General features: G+C 34.8%; 1 protein-coding gene across 1 annotated transcript; it reads right to left on the reverse strand.

Moving 5' to 3' along the window:
• Positions 1 to 408: 408 nt before the first annotated feature.
• On the reverse strand, positions 409 to 1,622 carry LOC129252908 (E3 SUMO-protein ligase ZBED1-like). Its single transcript, XM_054891063.1, has 2 exons — positions 1,507 to 1,622; positions 409 to 1,433 (listed from the first exon to the last, which is right to left on the reverse strand). Exons 1-2 carry the CDS (start codon positions 1,538 to 1,540, stop codon positions 418 to 420), a joined length of 1,050 nt encoding a protein of 349 aa, XP_054747038.1. The 5' UTR covers positions 1,541 to 1,622; the 3' UTR covers positions 409 to 417.
• Positions 1,623 to 19,509: the final 17,887 nt, after the last annotated feature.

Genomic DNA, 19,509 nt, shown 5'->3' on the forward strand with positions numbered 1-19,509 from the left:
AAACAGAAGTTCAATCATTCAACTTAATACTATAAAACAGAAATTCAATCTTTTAAACTTAATACTATAAAACAGAAATTAAATCTTTCAAACTTAATACTATAAAGCATAATTCAATCTTTTTCAAACTTAAAACTATAAAACAATCATTGCTGTTCAGAGATCCACTTGTTCCGATTGATAAAAAGTAGCATGTCAACATGTTTAAACTGATGCGAACTTCTTTTTTCGCTTACAACGATTCCAGCCTTACTGAACATACGTTCGTTTTCTGTCGAAGTTGCTGGAACGCAGAAATATTTTTTGCAGCAATGCTGAAATGATTTATCTGATGAAATCTGTAATAATAAAATTTAATTAATACACATATTTAAACGCTGGAATTGACAAGTAAAATACAACCTTCCAATAATCTAATCAATAATCATTTGTTTTAAGAATTCTTTCAATCATATGAAATGCGCTATTCCATCTTGTAGGACATTCTTGCTTTAAACTGTATGGCTTCTCTGTATTTTGAGCTTCTTTAAACTTGGCGTAAGCTACTGTGCTTTTCTTAAAAAATCCCACAATACTTTTGCATTTCCCCATAATAACTTTTATTTTCTCTTGATTCAGGCATTGTTGAACTATTAAATTAATAACATGCGCAAAGCATGGCACATGTCTTTTTTGCAATATCCCACATGCTTTTATCATTGTTCTTGCGCTATCGGTAACAATGGCTGCAACTTTGTCCATAACTTCCCATTCAATTAGCACTGCACATAGAGAGTTCGCAATGTTTTCTGCAGAATGATTTTTCTCATTCTGTAACTTACTAGTCGAAAGTACTGCTGTGCGAAGTTTAAATTCTGGATCTATAAAATGGCAAGTTACGGTCAAATAAGCCTCGTTGGCTCGAGATGTCCAACAGTCGGTTGTCAAAGCGCAATATTCCACTTCTTGCAAAATGCTTTTCAGTTTCATTCTCATGTTCATGAATAAATTATTATAACATGTTGAAAGCAATGTTGATCGTGAAGGCAATTCGTATCGGGGATCCAAAGCATTTACAAATTGCTTAAATCCCTCGTTTTCTACAATGTAAAATGGACGTAAATCGGAGCAAATGAAATTTAACAATGCGCTGTCCAAATCTCTCTTCCGTTTCGATGAGGCTTCATATTTTTTATCCAAATAAGCCGCCATATGTCCTGAAGCCTTTGGCAACTCACTCACCGTTAACGTTGGGTGTACCCGCTTTAAATGTCCCGCCATGTTGGTGGTGTTTCCGCTGGTTTGATAAATTTTACCACATTTTAAACATTTGGCAGTCTTGCCATCCGAGGACTTATTAAAAAAATTCCACACATTGGACTGACCATATCGCGCCTTTTTGGCTTGCGGCTCTTCCTCTTGCTCTTTTTCTTCAATGGTTGCCGCACTACAACCTACATACAAATGAGACAAAACACAGAGGTTAACTTGTAAAGAAGGCATCAGTTAATATATATATGTACATACCTTGCCCATTTGAAGCTCTAAGATATTTATGCATTATAACCACTGCCTGCCAACACCAATAACTCCAAAAATAACGCTCTAGCTTTTACTGCGTTTTTTTCCCAGTGATGGAAAAACTGGCAAAAACATCGAACATCGGAGAAAAAACATCGATGTTTTTTACGAAAGGAGAAACATCGATGTATCGATACTACATCGATGTTTCGCACAGCTCTACTAGAAACCTCTTAAAGGACTACGCTGAGCTGAGCTAAGCGCATCGTCTTACTGCCTTGGCCATACCGCATTGTATTTTGCCCCTTATTTTTTCATGGAGTTCAACAAGAACAAGAATGAAGATAATACTCCAGCGAAGGTGCGCAGTTTCATGCATATCGATTTCACAAGACATTGACATTCGTATTTTACGTGAAAGGGCGACCCAAGCGGAAATCATCTTTAATGCATTCTCGGACATATTGAAAAAGTTTAAATCACTCAAAACCAAGTGAAATCGATAAGCATTCATTACCACGTACTTTTTTAATAAATTATAAGTTTCAGTAGTGATTTTTCCAAGTTAAGTACACGAGAAATTTAAAAATGGTTCATTGCTCTACCCCACATTTTGACGGTGAAAATGTGTTTGAGGAATGCGTACTCTTCTACGACAGCGTAAATTTCGCTTTTAATAGTCACACCTCATATACAACTTTTTTTGATTGCCTAATTCAAAACTGAAGCATTTTTAATCTTACCGTCAGCCTTGCGGTAGGTTTTAAATACTTTTTTTTATTTTTTTATTTTTTTTTTTGAACATTGAATAAATAAGAATCCGAATGAAGCAAGATGTATTTTATTCCCTTTATTCTTAATAACTCAATTACAAGTACATCATCAATACTCTTTTCACCTATTCGATTCGATTCAATTTCCTCCAAGAAGCCTATTAATATTAATAGCCATTCATGTATGATAAATATTAGTGACTTTTACAGGTGTTGCACACCAAACCACTTTTTTGTATTCAAAAGTATTTTTTTATAAAAATATTAAATTTGTGATAAACTAATGATGCAGACTTTTAGTTTTTTCTTTCTTCCACGGGATGTTGTCTTCACATATTCAAAAATTTAATTTTTGGAGATATTTCTTGAACGACGAAAAAAACTATTGAACAACACCCAACATTTTGGGTCAAAACTGAACTTTCGAAAAATTTCAAAAAGGTTAGAAGAATAAACAAAATGTTGAGAAATTACATTTTCCTTCGTCTTTATACTTTAATTGCCACATATTATATTAAGAATCTAATTTTTTCAGATGTTGCTGAAGCGACGAAAAAACTGTACCATTCTGAAATTTCGGATGATTTGAAAAAAGTTCTAAAAATACTAAATTTTTAAAAGTATTTTTCTATTTTCTTTACTCTTTATATTACAGTAATAACCTATTTAAAAGTTCAATTTTTGAGATGTTCCTTGAACAGTGAAAAAACTCCTGAAAGTCACCATATTTTTTTTTTTTTGCCAAAAACGAATTTAAGGAAAACCTAAAAAATGTTTGAAAAATAACCAAATTTTGAAAAGCTAATCCAGAATATTATATCTTTCTTCTTTACACCGCAGTTGTTACATATTAAAAAATTTAATTTTTTGCGATGTTGCTTGAACGACGAAAAAACTGTCCTGTCATCAACAAATAATTAACAAAAACATCACCCGTCAAAACCAAACTTTCGGATGATTTGAAAAAAGTTCTAAAAATACTAAATTTTTAAAAGTATTTTTTTATTTTCTTTACTCTTTATACTACAGTAATTGCCTATTCAAAAATTTAATTTTTTAAGATGCTCCTTGAACAGTGAAAAAACTTCTGAATGTAACAATAACCAATTTGAGGAAAACAACCAAATTTTGAAAAGCTAATCATCCAGAATTTTGTATTTTCCTCCTTTATACAGTTGTTCATTCTTGAATGCTACCACGAAAATTAGCTGACAACTGGGCCTAACGTTGATCGGTCTTTAGGTCGAGTTCATAGAGGTCGAGATTTAAATGATTTTTTGTATATACTTTTTCAAGATAGAAAATAAAGACACATCACTTTAAGTACGAATCGGCTTCTTAAATAAACTAATATTCAAATTATCAAAAACTCTTAGAATAAACTTGCCGGCTTTTGAAAGCCTTTAGCTGCTGTTTACTCCATTGGCAACAAAACATATGCGAAAAACATAATGAATGAATGAGAAAATAAATAAATGCAATGAAATATATACGGATTCCCAATCTTTTGGAATTTTTTAATTTTCAGAACACACTTAGCATTGCACATACACACATACAAACCTATAGAAGTAAAAGCAAGCGAACAAAAGTTTGAAAAATTTCCACTCGCAATAATAACATTGCAATTTTTCCAGAAATACCACTTTCTAGTACACGTACAACAACTTAAAGGGGAAAATAGCAAAGAAATGATTTAGTTTAGCAGATTTTTTTCCTTAACAACAATAACAACAAGCACTAACGCCATACCTATTCAAATATAATGCGAAGGCAACAGCCGTTGGGATAGCAATGAATGGAAAACAGCGGCATTACTGTGGTTACAAGAATACAGATATGTATGCATGTATGCGTGTGTACGTAAGTTTACATAGTCCCTGTGAGAGCCGTTGTTTGCTTTGGTATATTGCGTAAATTTATGGCGTGCAGAGTGAGGTTGGCGCGTGATTTGAGTTTCATGCAATACTCACAATTCACCTGCAGCCGCGCTCTCCCTGCAATTCAAATAAAAGTTGGAAATTGGCGATATGTACGGTCAAAGAAAATCGATAATAGAACCGTTAAAATATTGTACAGAGTTCTCCTATTCACTTACAGTTACATTCGTTTGTTGATTTCTGTCGTGGCCGGTTGGCTGTTTATTTGTTTAAATGATTGAATGATTGAATGACTGACTCACTGACTAACTAACTACTTATATACCGAGTTGTATGTCCGAGTGACTGAAGTGTCGTCTGTCACTGCACACATACATGCACACACTATGCAGCGATTACGAGGGGCAGAAGTGCACTGCTGAGAAAAATTTCTACACCTTTTCCAATAACACTTCGGTAAACATGAGTTGTACTTCAGAGAGCGTTAAATATGCTTCACAACAGTCAAATGTGTTTGAGAAATCATTGAATATACTTCGAATAGTCAATTTTATTTTAGAAACTTTTATATATTATCTTTTACTATAGGTCTATGGATAAGTTCGTGCGGTTTTACAACAGATGGCGTAACTTGATTATTATTCCATCGATCCACATTTCCAAACATTCATTGGAGAGCTACTGTCGTAAGGCACAAACGTCAGTATAAGTTTTTTATTTGAAGCGTAAACAACAATATTTTTACCACACTTGAAAATGTCGAATTTCGTGCCAAATAATGTGTTTTTGCGGGGAATTCTTTAATATGAAGAAAAAAGCAGCCGAAAGTCATCGTATCTTGGTGGAAGTTTATGGTGAGCATGCTCTAGCTGAGCGAACGTGCCAGAAGTGGTTTGCACGCTTTAAAAGTGGTGATTTTGGCCGCGCCGCCAAAGTTCATGAATACCGAATTGGAGGAATTGCTCGATCAAGATCCGGCTCAAACGCAAGAAGAGGTTGCAAAAACTTTGGGAGTTGATCAATCAACCATTTCCAAACGTTTAAAAGCCATGGGAATGATCCAAAATTCAAATTTCGAAAAAAATTTCGAAAGTCTGATATGTATTTCGAAAATTGTCGAATATTCTACAGAGAGCGCAAAATATGGTTCAGAGAGCGTAAAATATGCTTCGGAAAATATTGAATCTATAATTCCACTGTAAGATACAAACAAAATTATGATTTTTGCCGCACTTCCAAATATTCTAAAAATATTTCGAACTACATTTCACTCAATTTGAAGTAAATTTGACAATTTCAGAACACTTTTTGAGGTTTGATTTAACGATCTCTGAAGCAAAATTGACAATTTGTAAATACATTTAACGTATTCTGAAGTGATTTTAAGTATGTTTAGGAGATTTCAATTAAAAATAAATTTAATTATTTCCAGCACATTAACACATGGGCTGAATAGTCCCGGGCCTAACACATAGATGGCACTAGTTTTATTGCATTCCCCTCTTTTTCAGTTAGTACTAACCTTAAGAATACAGCTGTTAAAATTTTATGATATTCTATTCATTGGTTCTAGAGAGTGACTCTACTTTTGTTATTTTCTAAACAGTGAATTAAAAAGAATTTCGTGTTTAAATTTTACACTGCTTCTTGGTGGGAAAAAATACCGTTTCATCAGAAACAACAATAAAACGATGGTTTGCTGACTTCAAACGTGGCCGTAAAGACACCGACGATGCACTACGCAGTAAACGTCCAGTTGAGGCGGTAACACCAGAAAACATAAAAAAATCCACAACATCGTTTTGAATGATCGAAAAGTGAAGTTGAGTGTCGATATGTGACAATGGATGAAACGTGGATTCATCACTTGAAATTAAAACGATCGTCATCTGAGTGGACAGCAACTGGTGAACCTCGTCCAAAGCGCCTGAAACAATCGGCTGGAAAGGTTATGTCCTCGGTATTTTATGATGTGCGTGGTATAATATTCATCGACTATCTTGGGAAGGGAAATACCATCAACATAGAATATTATATAGCATTATTGGAGCATTTGAAGGCCGAAATCCACATATGTCAAAGAAAAAAAAAATTGTTTCATCAAGACAACGCACCGTGTCCCAAGTCAACAAAACAATGGCAAAACTACTGGAATTGAACTTCGAATTGCTCCCACATTAACCGTATTCCCTTTATTTGGCTCCCAGTGAATACTGGCTGTTCGCAAACCTAAAAAAATTTTCGCCGGCAACAAATTTCATTCGAATGAATAGGTTATCGCTGAAACTGAGGCCTATTTTGGGGCAAAAGATAAATCGGGTCACAAAATCGAAATTTTTTTTCTTCACTCATCTTATAGTAAATCATTTCAAGAATGTTGTGTCAAAATTTTAAGTGGATCGGAGCAGAACTCTCAAAGTTATAGCCTTTGTAGGCACTCTACCTCGAATGCGGAGCATCGATAATTTTTCATCATTTTTTCAAACGCGTTTTTCCCGCAACGACTTCTTAAAAGTCGGTGCCAATCACAACTCCGAAACTATTCAACCGATTCTTTTCAAATTTGGCACACGTTTTCTAAATCAAAAATACCTCCCCCCCCCTACTGTTTTTTTTTTTATTTTTTTTTTTTAAGGTTGTTTTTCACTTACAAATATGGCGAAATTTTTCGCCAAAAATGCTCGTTTTACGTTTTTTTGCCACCAAAACTACAAAAATGAAAAAAAAAAATTTATTAATGGGGAGCATTACGTCATACTTTAACTGAAAAATTCGACTTTTTTAGTTTCAGATGATTCTACGAAGAATGCCGAGTGGCACCGCAGAGCACCTCTCGAAAAACATATCTCCAAAAAAACTCTGTCATGGGCTTATTTGTCAATATTTTACTATTAATATTTTTTAAAAACTTATTGAAAAGATGTACAATAACATGCAATTGATTTTATTAAAGTATCTTAAGCCATATTTCTGTAAAAAATTAAAAAAAAAGTGTTTTTTTTTTTAGCGCTAAACCCTACCACCCCCTTAATGGAAATTACGTTGATGAATAAAGATAATTTCGAACAAAAAAGCCTATTTTCTTTGTTAGGCCCGGAACTTTTATGCCCCTGTGTTAATTGTGTTCCAATAAATTTATATTGAATAAATAGAAAATGTACTAAAAATAAATTGTTTATATTACAGCGCCATCTGTATGCGGATAAATCTAAAAATAAGTTTAAGATTCTGGAGCCTTGGCCCTAAAATTTTTAGATACCCTATAATTAGCAAATATTTTAAAATATCTTAATTATATCGACTGAACCAATAAAATATGTTAAATGCATGTACAGTGACTCACAGCTTATTTGATGCAGCTAAAAAAAAATTATTAAAATAACAAATATATTTCCATTACAGGAAAAACATTATATTTGTTTTTGTTAAATAACATGTTTTATTTAATAACAAAAATAACAATAAATGTTTCCTCATAAGAAAGATATGGCAAATTAAAATAATTCAGTTACAGTTTTGAGTTCACAGCTTAAATGATGCACTAAATTAAAAGTATTCAAGAAACATAAACACATTAATATTTCTATTTCATGGTTACGGCTAATACTTAGTGGGGTATCACTTTTGATTCAAAACAGCTTTTAAACGGGAATTCATAGATTCTACAAATTTTGCTGTATAATCGGAACTAATTTTATCCCATTCTTCCTGTAGTGCCCGTTTCAGATCAAAAGCATTAGAAATATTGTGGTTTCTTATTTTATTTTCCAGCACTGACCACAAATTCTAAATAACGTTAAGATCTGGACTCTGTGCAGGTGTCTGTACTACATGTGGGCAGTTCCAGATATGCCTAAACGAATCCCTAATGCCCATTTTATCCGCACTTTGTACTAAATTATCTTTTAGCAGATCCAGATACATCTCTTTATTCATTTTTCCTTCGACAAATGCTGCATAGGACATGCAACCCCATACCATCACACTGCCGCCGCCTTGTTTAACTGTAGAGGGCAAATTACATGGTTGAAGCGCGGTGTTTGGTTTTCTCCAAACGCAGGACTTCCCATCAGACCTGAAAAGGTTAAGTTTGCTTTCAACGGACTTTCAGAACGAAATGTCTTTGTTCAAATGTTGTCTGCAAAACTCTATTCTTCGTTTTCTATTACGAGCATTAATCAACGGCTTATTTCGGGCAGTCTTTCCATTAAAATTTGTTCGCGCAGAATTCTACGAACAGTTTCAGGATTACAGATCTTGCCTAAGTATTTTTCGACTTCGTTCGTTAATTTTATTTGGCGCAGATCTGCCCTTATCTTCTATGCTATTTTATGCTGAACAGTTGAGGAACTAATAGCAACAATTTCTGCAATTTTTCGTTGGCTCTTGTCCTCTTTATAATGACGAATAACGTCTTCTCTTTTTTCAAGTGAGGTCCGTTTTCCATTTTAAAAAATTTTAATTTTTTCAACTTTTCTTCAAAAAATGAATGACTTAAGACGCTAAGCTAAACAGAAAAATACATTTCAACGTTATTACATTTTCAGAGAAAATATAAAATACACTGCATCATTTGAGCTGTGAGCATATTTTGATGAGAAAACTATTTGTTTCTACATTTTTTCAGGAAGTTTTGTTTTTTTTATTGTTCTTTCTGCAGTGGTAAACAGTACATACATATCTCATTACAAATCGTATACATTTTTTTTATTAAATTTAATAAACATCGAGTCATTTTCTTTTTCCTAAAAAAGTATTACCTGCATCAAATAAGCTGTGAGTCACTGTATTCCTCACATGCATCTGCCTCTCTGATGCTCAGAATCTGAGAGTACAAATGTCTCTCATGTTCCGCAAACTATTGAGACAGATCTGCATCTTAGCTGTGTGACTGCATGATGAAAGCATTTTTATTTTCCTTGGTGTGACTGGTTTATCTCCAACTCTGTTGAATAATAACGTCACTGCTCCTACTGTTTCAGCTGGATCACAGTTGTAGACGAAAAAACATCTGTCACTAAATATAAGCCAAGTATTCCACTACTTCTGCCAATGCTGCTTCTTGTAACAATGGCACTGCGATGTTAATGTCATACGTTGTCTGTTACTCTCTCCTAGGGGACAACTCAGGCAGCTATGGCTCTTGTTCATCGGATCCTAAGTACAATAACATCATTGTTGATCGTAAAAAAATATTGTACTGATGATCTCGTTACTATTCCGGTTCCATAATCAATACCGAAAAATTAGACATTTGGTCCGGTGCAAACCAATGCAATGGCAAATAAGAAATCTGATTTTTAAGCAATAGAAATATCTGACTAAAAATTTTAATAAGATCATCTTAATTCTTAATTTAAATTAAGTGCTTCATAGAGTCAAGAAAGAAATCGAATTTATTTATATGTGCTTCCGAATATCTTTCCACCAGGCATATACGTTAAAATTGGCAGAACCACTATGTTGAACATTCAATACACGACCTGTGGCTTGAGTCGCCATCTTTGCGGAACATAGATTTACAGGAGTAGAAAGCTATACTATTTTCAATTTGTAGCTTGCAATGGAGTTTGGAGTCAAGTATCACTCCAAGATGCCTAACATTCGATAGAAGCAAAAAGCGTGGTTGTTAAATTTGTGAAGTTTAAAGTGTGGAGGTTTATATGTTCTGGTAAAAAGCACCAGCTCCATTTTGGCGAAGTTGACTCTGAGGTCGCAACTGGCAGCCCAGCGACTGAGTACTGCCAATGAATGACCTTTCCTGCAAGCCCCCAATGGAATTTAAATAATCGAAAACTTTTTAATGCATTAGGGTCACTTTATAGGTAACAGGAGTATGTGGGATCTTTTATCAGACGAAGTAGTTTAAAATTGGTTGGGCAATTAAAAGAATAGATAGAATTAAAATTCGCAATTCTGTGAACTTAGCTGAGAACTTAGAAAAATAATAGGCCAAAAGTAAAACATAACGAGGCTCAAGCACACGAAAAAGGGTTTTACCGTTGCGAGGTTTTTGGAAATTATTGTTTTTCCAACGGAGAATAAAATATTGTTTTATTAAGCAAAGCACTTCCGCGGCAGCCCTCGTAAAATAATGCAAAAAAGTATATGTAATATTTATGTATACCGCTGTGTATGCATTTCTGTATGTGGCCCTAACGCCATTGCCTTAGCAATTTGCTTGCGCTTACTAATAAGGCTTGTGTGTGCGTGGTCAAATGCAAATATCAGAGCGTATAAACGCAAAATTATAATCATGCTCGTAAATATTACACTGCATAATAGATATTAAACGAGTGACAGAATTCGCCTACAAATACGCACACAAACACAGCACAATAATGCAGCATCTACAGAGTTGAGAGGTGCAACTGCTGAAAATGCTGAAAATCACTGAAAGCGGTTGAAACAGCTACGATATTCGTATGCTACATTTATATGTTGTAAGCTTATATAGTAACATGTGTGGGCGCCTAAAATTATGCTTGGTTTATCTATCTAAATGCATGGAGTGCCCAGCTAAAGCCGTATTGGAACTTTGCTTTTGGCTTGTATTGGCGTTCATATGTTTGCATGGCTTTATGTATTGTACATACAAACATTTACTTTTTTTATATAAGTAAAGCACTCTTTGGCCAACACGCAAGAGTTGCTGCTGAAAATCAAATAGTTGGAATTTACATATGTGCATATGTATGTGTGATTGAGTATGAGAGCATGTATTGTACATATTATACGTGTGCACGTTGCGTCGAGTATTCATGCCCCCTTACCATCAGCATCGCCACGCAGACACAACAATGGAATGCAATGCAGCGATGCGTCTGGTTTGCAACAAATTGCACAGTGTTTGATTTGAACACAAGGAATGAATATTAAATTATTCAGTACAGCATACACACCAATACACACAAATATGTGTGAATGGAATGCAATGGAATCTATAATTTGAAATACGCGCCATAAAAAATTATCGGGCAATAAATCAATCGACCAAGCGGTCACCGTAACAGAGCTTGCTTTAGCGAGGATGTGGGCTTCAGACACTTTAAATCAAATTGATAATAATAATTTCCGAATAATCTTATAGATGGAATCTCTTTAAAAAAACTCTGTATATACCAATAAGGGACTTGGGATGTTTTTACGAGGTTTCTCTTTTTGGTGGGTGGGGTAAGTTACTCAATTCCTTTGCACTTACATTACAGCGACCGTCATCTACTGCATCGAGTGATGTTGCCACTAAAACAATTCCTCCTCCTTTTCTGGGGAGTCTCCTTTCCCGAGACTACTTTCGGCTTTACTTTGGGCGGGGCCAAGATCGACGTCCATGAAATGGACCAATTCAATTCGGTCACGTCTGAGTCCACCATACTTGTAGCCAGCTTCATGCTATAGGCTATGTCTGCGTCCGTAAGACTTCGCTTTACTGTACTGCTTCAAGGTCTATCTTTTTTCTCCGTAATACGCCTTCAACTTATCTTTCAACCGCATTCCAGTTATCCTGGCGTTCAAGCATCTTAACGATCGCATTAGTCGGCGCGATGTCGCCAATCTGCTCCACCAGAGATCTCTTTCCACGAGTCTTCTGTCGCAACTAAAGAACATGTGTTCGGCGTCATCGCTCGGTGCTGCGCAGTATATGCACCTGGGATCGCTTACCTTACCCATGATAAGTAGGCATCAGCTTCGCCTTCCAGCTGCCACTCGAGTCAGTGTCCAATCGGCTTTGCCCCCGCTGCATGGTTTGGCATCTCCGTTCCGAGGCGTTAATGGTGCATCCACACATCCACTTCTTCTTGGGCCATAAGGTCGATAGGTAACTCACCGCTGATCATAAAAACTGCTGCGCCTGAGACAGTGCAATAGGCTGAAGCAGCTCTGAGTGCCCCTGTTTGTTGTACAGCCTCCAGTGCCTTGCGCTTGGTTTTGCAGTTTAGCGCATCTCCTCATATTTCGCTGCCGTACAAGGGTATTGTGTTTGTGGAAGCCATGATCAGCCTTCTTTTACTCTGTGCTGGCGCGCCGATGTACGCCGTTAATCTACTTAGTATTCCCGTAATCTTCGGTGCTTTCGTAGCCGTGTGCCGTATCTGGGCAAAGAACGTACGCCTGCAATCGAGTTGAATGCCTAGGTATTTCACCGATTTTTGAGTCACTAGCGACGTGTCGCCTAGTTATATGCTGATCTTGGGTGACATGTGATCTCGTGTCAACAGGATGACTTCCGTCTTACAGAATAAAAATGAATTTGTGCAGCTTATAATGTTGGAGTACTTTTTAAGATTGGACTTCCTCTCATCTCACTGGAACTGCAGTAGCCTCCAGCGGTGCTCAAAAAATATATATGGCAAAAACGTTTTCTACAAGATTTCTCATTTAATTGTTTGGTAAATTTCTTTGTCCGAAAATTTCTGGTGGAAATCCTAGACTAAGAGCTGTTTTCTCTACTAACCTCTAAATGTATCGTAACGGTAATCGCATTTTCGTTCTCTTCGGCGCTTATTAAACTCTCGGGCCGACAAATTTAAAGAGCGGTTGATGTTTCCTTTAAAATTTTCTTGCGAGGTACAAAGTGTTTGAGTTAAAATTGTAATTTTCATATACTATCTGCATACTCCTGCGAAACTCAGGGGCTGAGGTCTCAGGTGCTGACATATGTTTCATTACTTTCTCAGCAGAAATGTTATGGAAATGTTAGTTTAAGCGAGTTGTGCCTAAATTTTGCCTCGCCTGTAAGTGTGCAGCAATTAGTCGTTGTTGTCTTTTGAAAAGGATAGTTTCTTTTGCGAAAAATGTTAAATGCAAATCTTTCTACATTTAATTTTATTTCTACATACATAACTTTAATTGTAAATATACCTAATCCATGGACTGTTATACACTTTACTTTATTGTTTTAAGTATTCACATCTCACAATTTCGGCAATGCGTTGCGTTTGCCTTCAGAAATTGTTTGTTTTTTGTTTTCAAACGTTAAATCAGCGTAGAACACAAACACAGCCAACAAATTAAACTTGTATACAGACGCACAGCCGTAAAATCATCACACACATTCGCATACATAAATAACAAAAAGAACCATGCAAGGGATTTACGCTCATCAGACAGGTACATACATAGATGAGTGCGTGTGTATATGGATGGATGGGAGACTTTGTTTTTCGGAAGGTGTTCAGTTGATTCGTTTTAGTTGGCTCGATGGCAATCAAACAGTTGTTCGAAACGTCGCCGTTCTACATGCAGCAGTTTGAAGGTTTGAACAATTGAAGTTTGGTTTGACCTGCTATTCCAACGCATTAACATTCTCTGCTGGCACTACAACCGTTTGTTGAAGCTGACGCTGGGGGATGTTGGTTGTTTCGCTTCACTGTTTTTTGTTTGTTTTTTCGTGTTTACCGGCAAAATGCCACGACAAAAACAAACAAATGATGGAATGCGATGGCTGATGACGCCAACAACCCCTCAATGCGGCGTACTAAAACATCGAATCACACACACACGCACAAACCCAGTCGCAAACTTGGTTTTGATAAGCGTGGAAAGTTTATTGTTGGTGGTAGTTAGTCTAGTGGCGAGAGGTTAGTGCATTGTGCTGAAGCTTTGCGTCGTCTGCAAAGTTTTGCTAAGCAAATGCGTCCGAAAAGGAAGTCAGTCAGTGGTAAAAGTACGATGCGGTGCAAATTATGCGTAATTTTATACATATTTACGTATACATATATGTGTTTGCGTATGCATATGGATGTATGTATGGTATGAGTGTTTGGTGAAAATATATTTTAAATAAAATTTGAAGTTAGAAATATGCCGGAAGTTTGAGGAAATGATAAACATGCTAAGGAAATGTCGTGAAATGATAAAATTGGTTGAAAGTATGTATGTATACAAAAATACACAAAATGAACGAACACATTCCTACAATAATACACTTGTACAAGGTGGCGCAAAATTAATTTTGTTTTTGAATAACTTTTTTCTAAATAAGAAAAATATTTTTAGTGAGAAAATTATTTAGGGAGAATTTTTTTTTTATTCCAAAATTTTATTATAAAAAAAATATATTTTTAGTGAGAAAATTTTTTTGATCTCAAAAACATATCGTAAAAATTTTTTTAACTATATATATAAAAATGAAATGATGTTCGTTTGTACGCATTTTTTTGGGCCGATACGAGGCCAATTTTATTCGTTCTTTTTTCATATTATAGGGATCCACTAGGGGAAGGTTTTTAGCAAAAAAAAAATTCTTTTAAATATTTTCTTCATATAAAAAAAAGAAAAAATCAAAATATTGTACAAAACAAAACTTGCTCGATTCTTAGATTAAAGTAAGTTTCGAATCGACATTCATTTTATGTGTACAACTTTTTTGAATTTTTCGTTATTGTATACAGAAATTTCAAATGATTCGAATGAAAACTTTTTTTTTTTTTATTTCTTCCATAAAATATTACACCTGTCGTTAGACAATAAGTAATTTGATTTACAAAAAGATGGAATGAGAGTGATAATGAAGGGCCAATGCCCCCAAGCTCATTTAGAAGAAATATATACATATTATTTAAAAACAAGTGGTTAACAAACAATGACATATACGATTAGTTGACAATTGATTACAAGGATTTTGCAAGATCTGTTGGTGTTTGACGGTTAAGCCGACTTTGGGTAGATTTTTCTTTATTTGGAAGTCTTCTCATCATAGGATTTGTATGCGTTAATAGTCTATTTATGTGTCTTCTGCTAGCGCTTTGTATTGTTTCATCAATAGTATCGATGTCAAGGTCGCGATGAATATCTGCGTTAAGTATGTACCAAGGTGCATTAGTTAAGGTCCTAAGTATTTATGAAAATAATGTTTCAATTCAATTGAGCAATGCTTTCTTTGGCCAATTCTATATGGAAATGAATGCGTTTGCAAACGATGGTTTCGGCTATGAACAAATGTTGGAATCGAATGAAAAAGGAAAGAAACGCGAAATGATAAAAAAAATTCTTGGAAAATTTAAAATGAATGGTGCTTCATTGGAAAAATTCAAAGGTAATAAGAACATACACAAGATAAAGTTAGAATTCGAATTTTTAGATTTATTTTGTTTATTTCTCATTTTTTCAGAAGTACACCACACAACAACTCATTCCAACTCTGATTTTGAAATCCTGTTGGAATTGGTGATCGATAATTTTGTCACTATAATGGTCAATGGAAATTTGCGTGTATCAGACCCTGCATATTATTTACCATATCAACTTTTTATGGAACATATGGACCAAATGAACACAAAAAAAGAATTTAGTTTTGTTTTGATTTTTTGCAACATTTTGGTTTTCAGTTAATACAATAAAAACAATACTGTTTTTTCGTGAACACAAAATTCTAAATTTATTACGTTGTTTGCTTAGAATTTTTTTTAGAAAAAAAGTAAATTTTTTTGGTTTTGAGGAAATTTGTTTATTGTTGCTATTTGTGAAAGCGTAGATATTTGTGAGTATTTGACTATAATCCTAAAAGTTAATGGAATACCACTATGACACATAGAAAACATTTTTTCAAAGGGGTGTTTTTCGAAAATTATAAAAAAAATTGTTTTCAAAAATTTTGAAGAAATAAAGTAAAATAAAAAAATTTCGAAAGAATGAAATTTTTTCAAAACCAAATTTTCCTCAAAACGATAAAAGAAATTTCTTCGAAGAGGTGTTTTTCTAAAATTACAAAAAAAAAAAAAAAATTTCAAAAATTTCAACAAATAAAATAAAATAAAACTTTTTCAAGGGTATGAAATTTTTTCAAAACAAAATTTTCTGAAAACCAAACAAAATTAAAAAAAAATGGTGTTTTCAAAGCATTTCATATTCCACTATTAATAGAGAATACATTTTTTCGAGGGGGTGTTTTTCAAAGCGGAAAAAAATCTTTTTAACAAATCAATTTAAACTTTTACAAAAGTATGAAATTTTTTCAAGAACACAATTTTCTCAAAAACTTTAAATTAAAAAAAATAGTTTTTTCAAAATATTTAATTTTCAGCAATTAACTGAGAAGAAATTTGTTAGAGCGAAGTGTTTTTCAAAACTTCAAAAAACACTTTTTAACCAAAAAAAATAAACCTTTTTTCAAAAACAACAGGAATGATAACATTGCCTAACAATTTCTGCACTTTTGCACAGTCTAAAGAGGCATTGATACAGAGTGTAATTCCAAACATAGTTCAACATTACAAAAACCATGACTGACTCAGCCAAAGAGCAATTTTAGCTGGGAAAAATAAGGACGTCAATGATATAAATTCAGCTATTTTAGATCAAATACCTGGTGACATAGTTGCGTATAAGTCAATGGACACTATTACTGATCAAGATGAGGTCGTAAATTATCCAACTGAATTCTTACACTCACTCGATTTGCCAGGCTTACCACCTCATAATTTACGATTAAAAATTGGAGCACCGATTGATATTAATGTGTCACGACTTTGCAACGGTACCAGACTCGCTGTGAAGAAGCTAATGGGTAACGTTATCGAAGCAACAATTTTGAAAGGGAAGTACAAAGGAGAAGACATTTTGATACCCTGAATTCCACTGATTCCGGCGGATTTACCATTCGATTTCAAACGTTTGCAGTTCCCTATTCGCCTTGCCTTCGCTATGAGAATTAATAAGGCGCAAGGACAGTCTCTACAAATGTGCGGTATTAATTTAGAATACCCAATTTTTTCTCATGGACAATTGTATGTAGCTTGCTCACGAGTTGGCAAACCATCGTCATTATTCACGCGAAAGATGAAAAAACCAAAAACGTTGTCTACCAAAAAGTGTTACAATAAAGTTCGAATGAAATTGTATCAAAGAATTTGCTTTGTTTCGTATTACTTTTATTCTCTTTCAGCAAATCATTGAATTTATCGTCTAGCGAAGCGGGCGAGGGTACGCTAGTTGTAAATAAAAATGCGGAATATGTAGCGATGAAGAAGAGGAAGCAACAGTAGAAAACTTCCTGTGTAATTGTGCAGCCTTAGCTAGGAGTAGAGCAAGGTTATTACGAAAATACTATTTTGATTCTCCTACGAAATTATCCGGTGTTGGAATAAAACCTTTCCTATGCTTCAAAAGAGCGTCTAAATGGCTCCATGATGAATAAACTCTTAGGTTCCCATGTTAACCAGTGGTACCACAACGATAGACTATGTAGGTCAATCTAAGTGAGTTGGCTATTTTAAGCCGATTGCCACAAAAACCTAACCTAACCTAGATAACGGTTGATAGAACCAAACTTCTGATTGCGACCAGAATTTATTTAACAAAGCGTGCTTGAATTTGATTGAGCTTTATGACGACATAGAAATAGCGCAGCAAATAAAGATCTAGCGGCTTCGTTGACTGGGTCATGTCGTCCGAATAGCTACAATCGCACAGACTCTAAAAGTATTCGATGCGGGCGGTACCAGCTGGTGGTAGCAGATGAAGAGGAAGGCCTCCTCTGCCTTGGAAAAATCAGATGGAGAAGGTCTTGGTTTCACTTGGTGTGTCCAGTTGGCGCCGGTTAGCGTGAGAATGAAACGGTTGCCAATCAAGAAGAAAAAGAAAATTTATGCAGAGAAAAGAAAATGTATGCTGAAGTGCAGATAAGCTTTTTAATGGCCTAAAATTGCTTAAAGGCTTGCTATTGCTTGCCTAGAGGCGATCAATTACAGTTGGAAACAAAACTTAAAAAAAATATTAGTAAATAAATGAATTAGTAGTGAAGAAAAAAAAATTAGACGTATTTGGATTGAAAACCAAAAGTACCCTTATTGTACAAGAATGTAAAACAAATGTTTCTAAAATTAAGCTGGTCGTAATGTAAAAGGGGAAAAGTTTAAGAAACGGGTCTAAGAAAATTTTGATCTCAAATGATAATTTCTAATATATTTGAAAATAACAAATTCGGTTCAGATGAGCAGTAGTGGTGGTAAGCAAGAAAAGGTTAAGTATGTGACCAATGTTTCATTTGAGCGTCGGATCGCTTTTATGAGAAAAGGACAAGATTGGATAAGATTAATGGCTGAATGACTGCGCGATGGTTTTGGGAGAAGCTATGGTCTTTCCACTGGAAATATCACATTTTAATGGAATAATGACTCCCACAAAACATTTGTTTAGAGCTTAGCGCAGCAATATGAGGCTGAAGAAATAAAGGGTGATCAGATTGGAGGTACTTTTTCCAATAGGGTTTTTTGACAGATCGCGCATGACTACTCAATACATCTTTTTTTCAGTATTCATTGACATTTTATCACGCAAAGGCTTACGCCTCAACAACGTTTACAAATCATACGATTGTATTACGAAAATCGACGCTCTGTGTAAAGTGTTCATCGCTCAGGCCAACTTTCTGGCTTAATAGCAGCATCAATCAGCAAAATTGCCGTATTTGAGCTGGAGAGTAGCCGAAAGCCACTCAAGAACAGCCATTACATCAATTGAAAGCAACCGTTGGTGCAGCCTATGGAGGATGAGGAAATATCGGCCAATATTTCTTTAAAGACGAGGATGGCAGTAACAGTGAATGGCGAATGGCTTTTTGATGCCGAAAATTGAAGCTCGTGATCTCTACAACATTTGCTTCCAACAAGAAGCAACTAGGCGCTACTTGTCGACAGCCCATGAAAAAATGGATTTACTGCGTCGTCCTTTCGGTGAACAATTTATTTCTCGTCTCATACCAGTGGATTGGCCACCAAGATAATGTGATATCACACCTTTGGACTTTTTTGTGGGGTTATGTAAAGTCTAAATGCTTTGTGGATAAACCAGCTTCGATTGAGGCATTGGAAGCCGAAATTACTAAAGTTATTCACGAGATACCTACCGAAGTCCTCCAACGAGCCATTCAAAATCGGTGTTTACGGATAGCCGAATTACAGCGCAGTTGCGGCCAACATTTGAAAAATAAATATCATGAATGGTTCTACACAAAAATAAAAAAGGTTGCCCAATCCATTAGAATTTTCATTATTTGAATTTGAAATTTAATTGAAATTTGAATGGGTCAAGTCAAAGAGCAGCAGCAAAGGTGGCTCCTAAAACACTCAGGCTACAAAATAATTTTTTTTTTTTAGTTTTAGAAAATCTGTGGATTTTGTATTAGCCTAAACCAATCATTTTTCGTATCATCTTTGATAGCAATTTGACATTTTTTGTTGCTAGCGCTTCTGAGCAAGTATTTGTTATTTGTTATATTATTATTATTTTAATTTAAATAAATTAAAATTGTGCAAATGTTAATAAAAATTATTATGTTGAGCTACCAAGAGTTAATACCAAAAAAATAGAGAATTTCACGAAAATGTAGAAAAACTTTTGTAATTTTTTTTTAA

The sequence above is a fragment of the Anastrepha obliqua genome, chromosome 1, assembly GCF_027943255.1.
Source record: "Anastrepha obliqua isolate idAnaObli1 chromosome 1, idAnaObli1_1.0, whole genome shotgun sequence".
Taxonomy (NCBI): domain Eukaryota; kingdom Metazoa; phylum Arthropoda; class Insecta; order Diptera; family Tephritidae; genus Anastrepha; species Anastrepha obliqua.

What these genes read in the sequence shown, in the direction of transcription:
- LOC129252908 (XM_054891063.1), bottom strand. Translation starts at nt 1,540, where the DNA reads ATGCATAAATATCTTAGAGCTTCAAATGGGCAAG. An exon ending in TAGAGCTTCAAATGGGCAAG is followed by an intron (nt 1,434 to 1,506) that starts GTATGTACATAT and finishes ATTTGTATGTAG; the next exon opens with GTTGTAGTGCGGCAACCATT.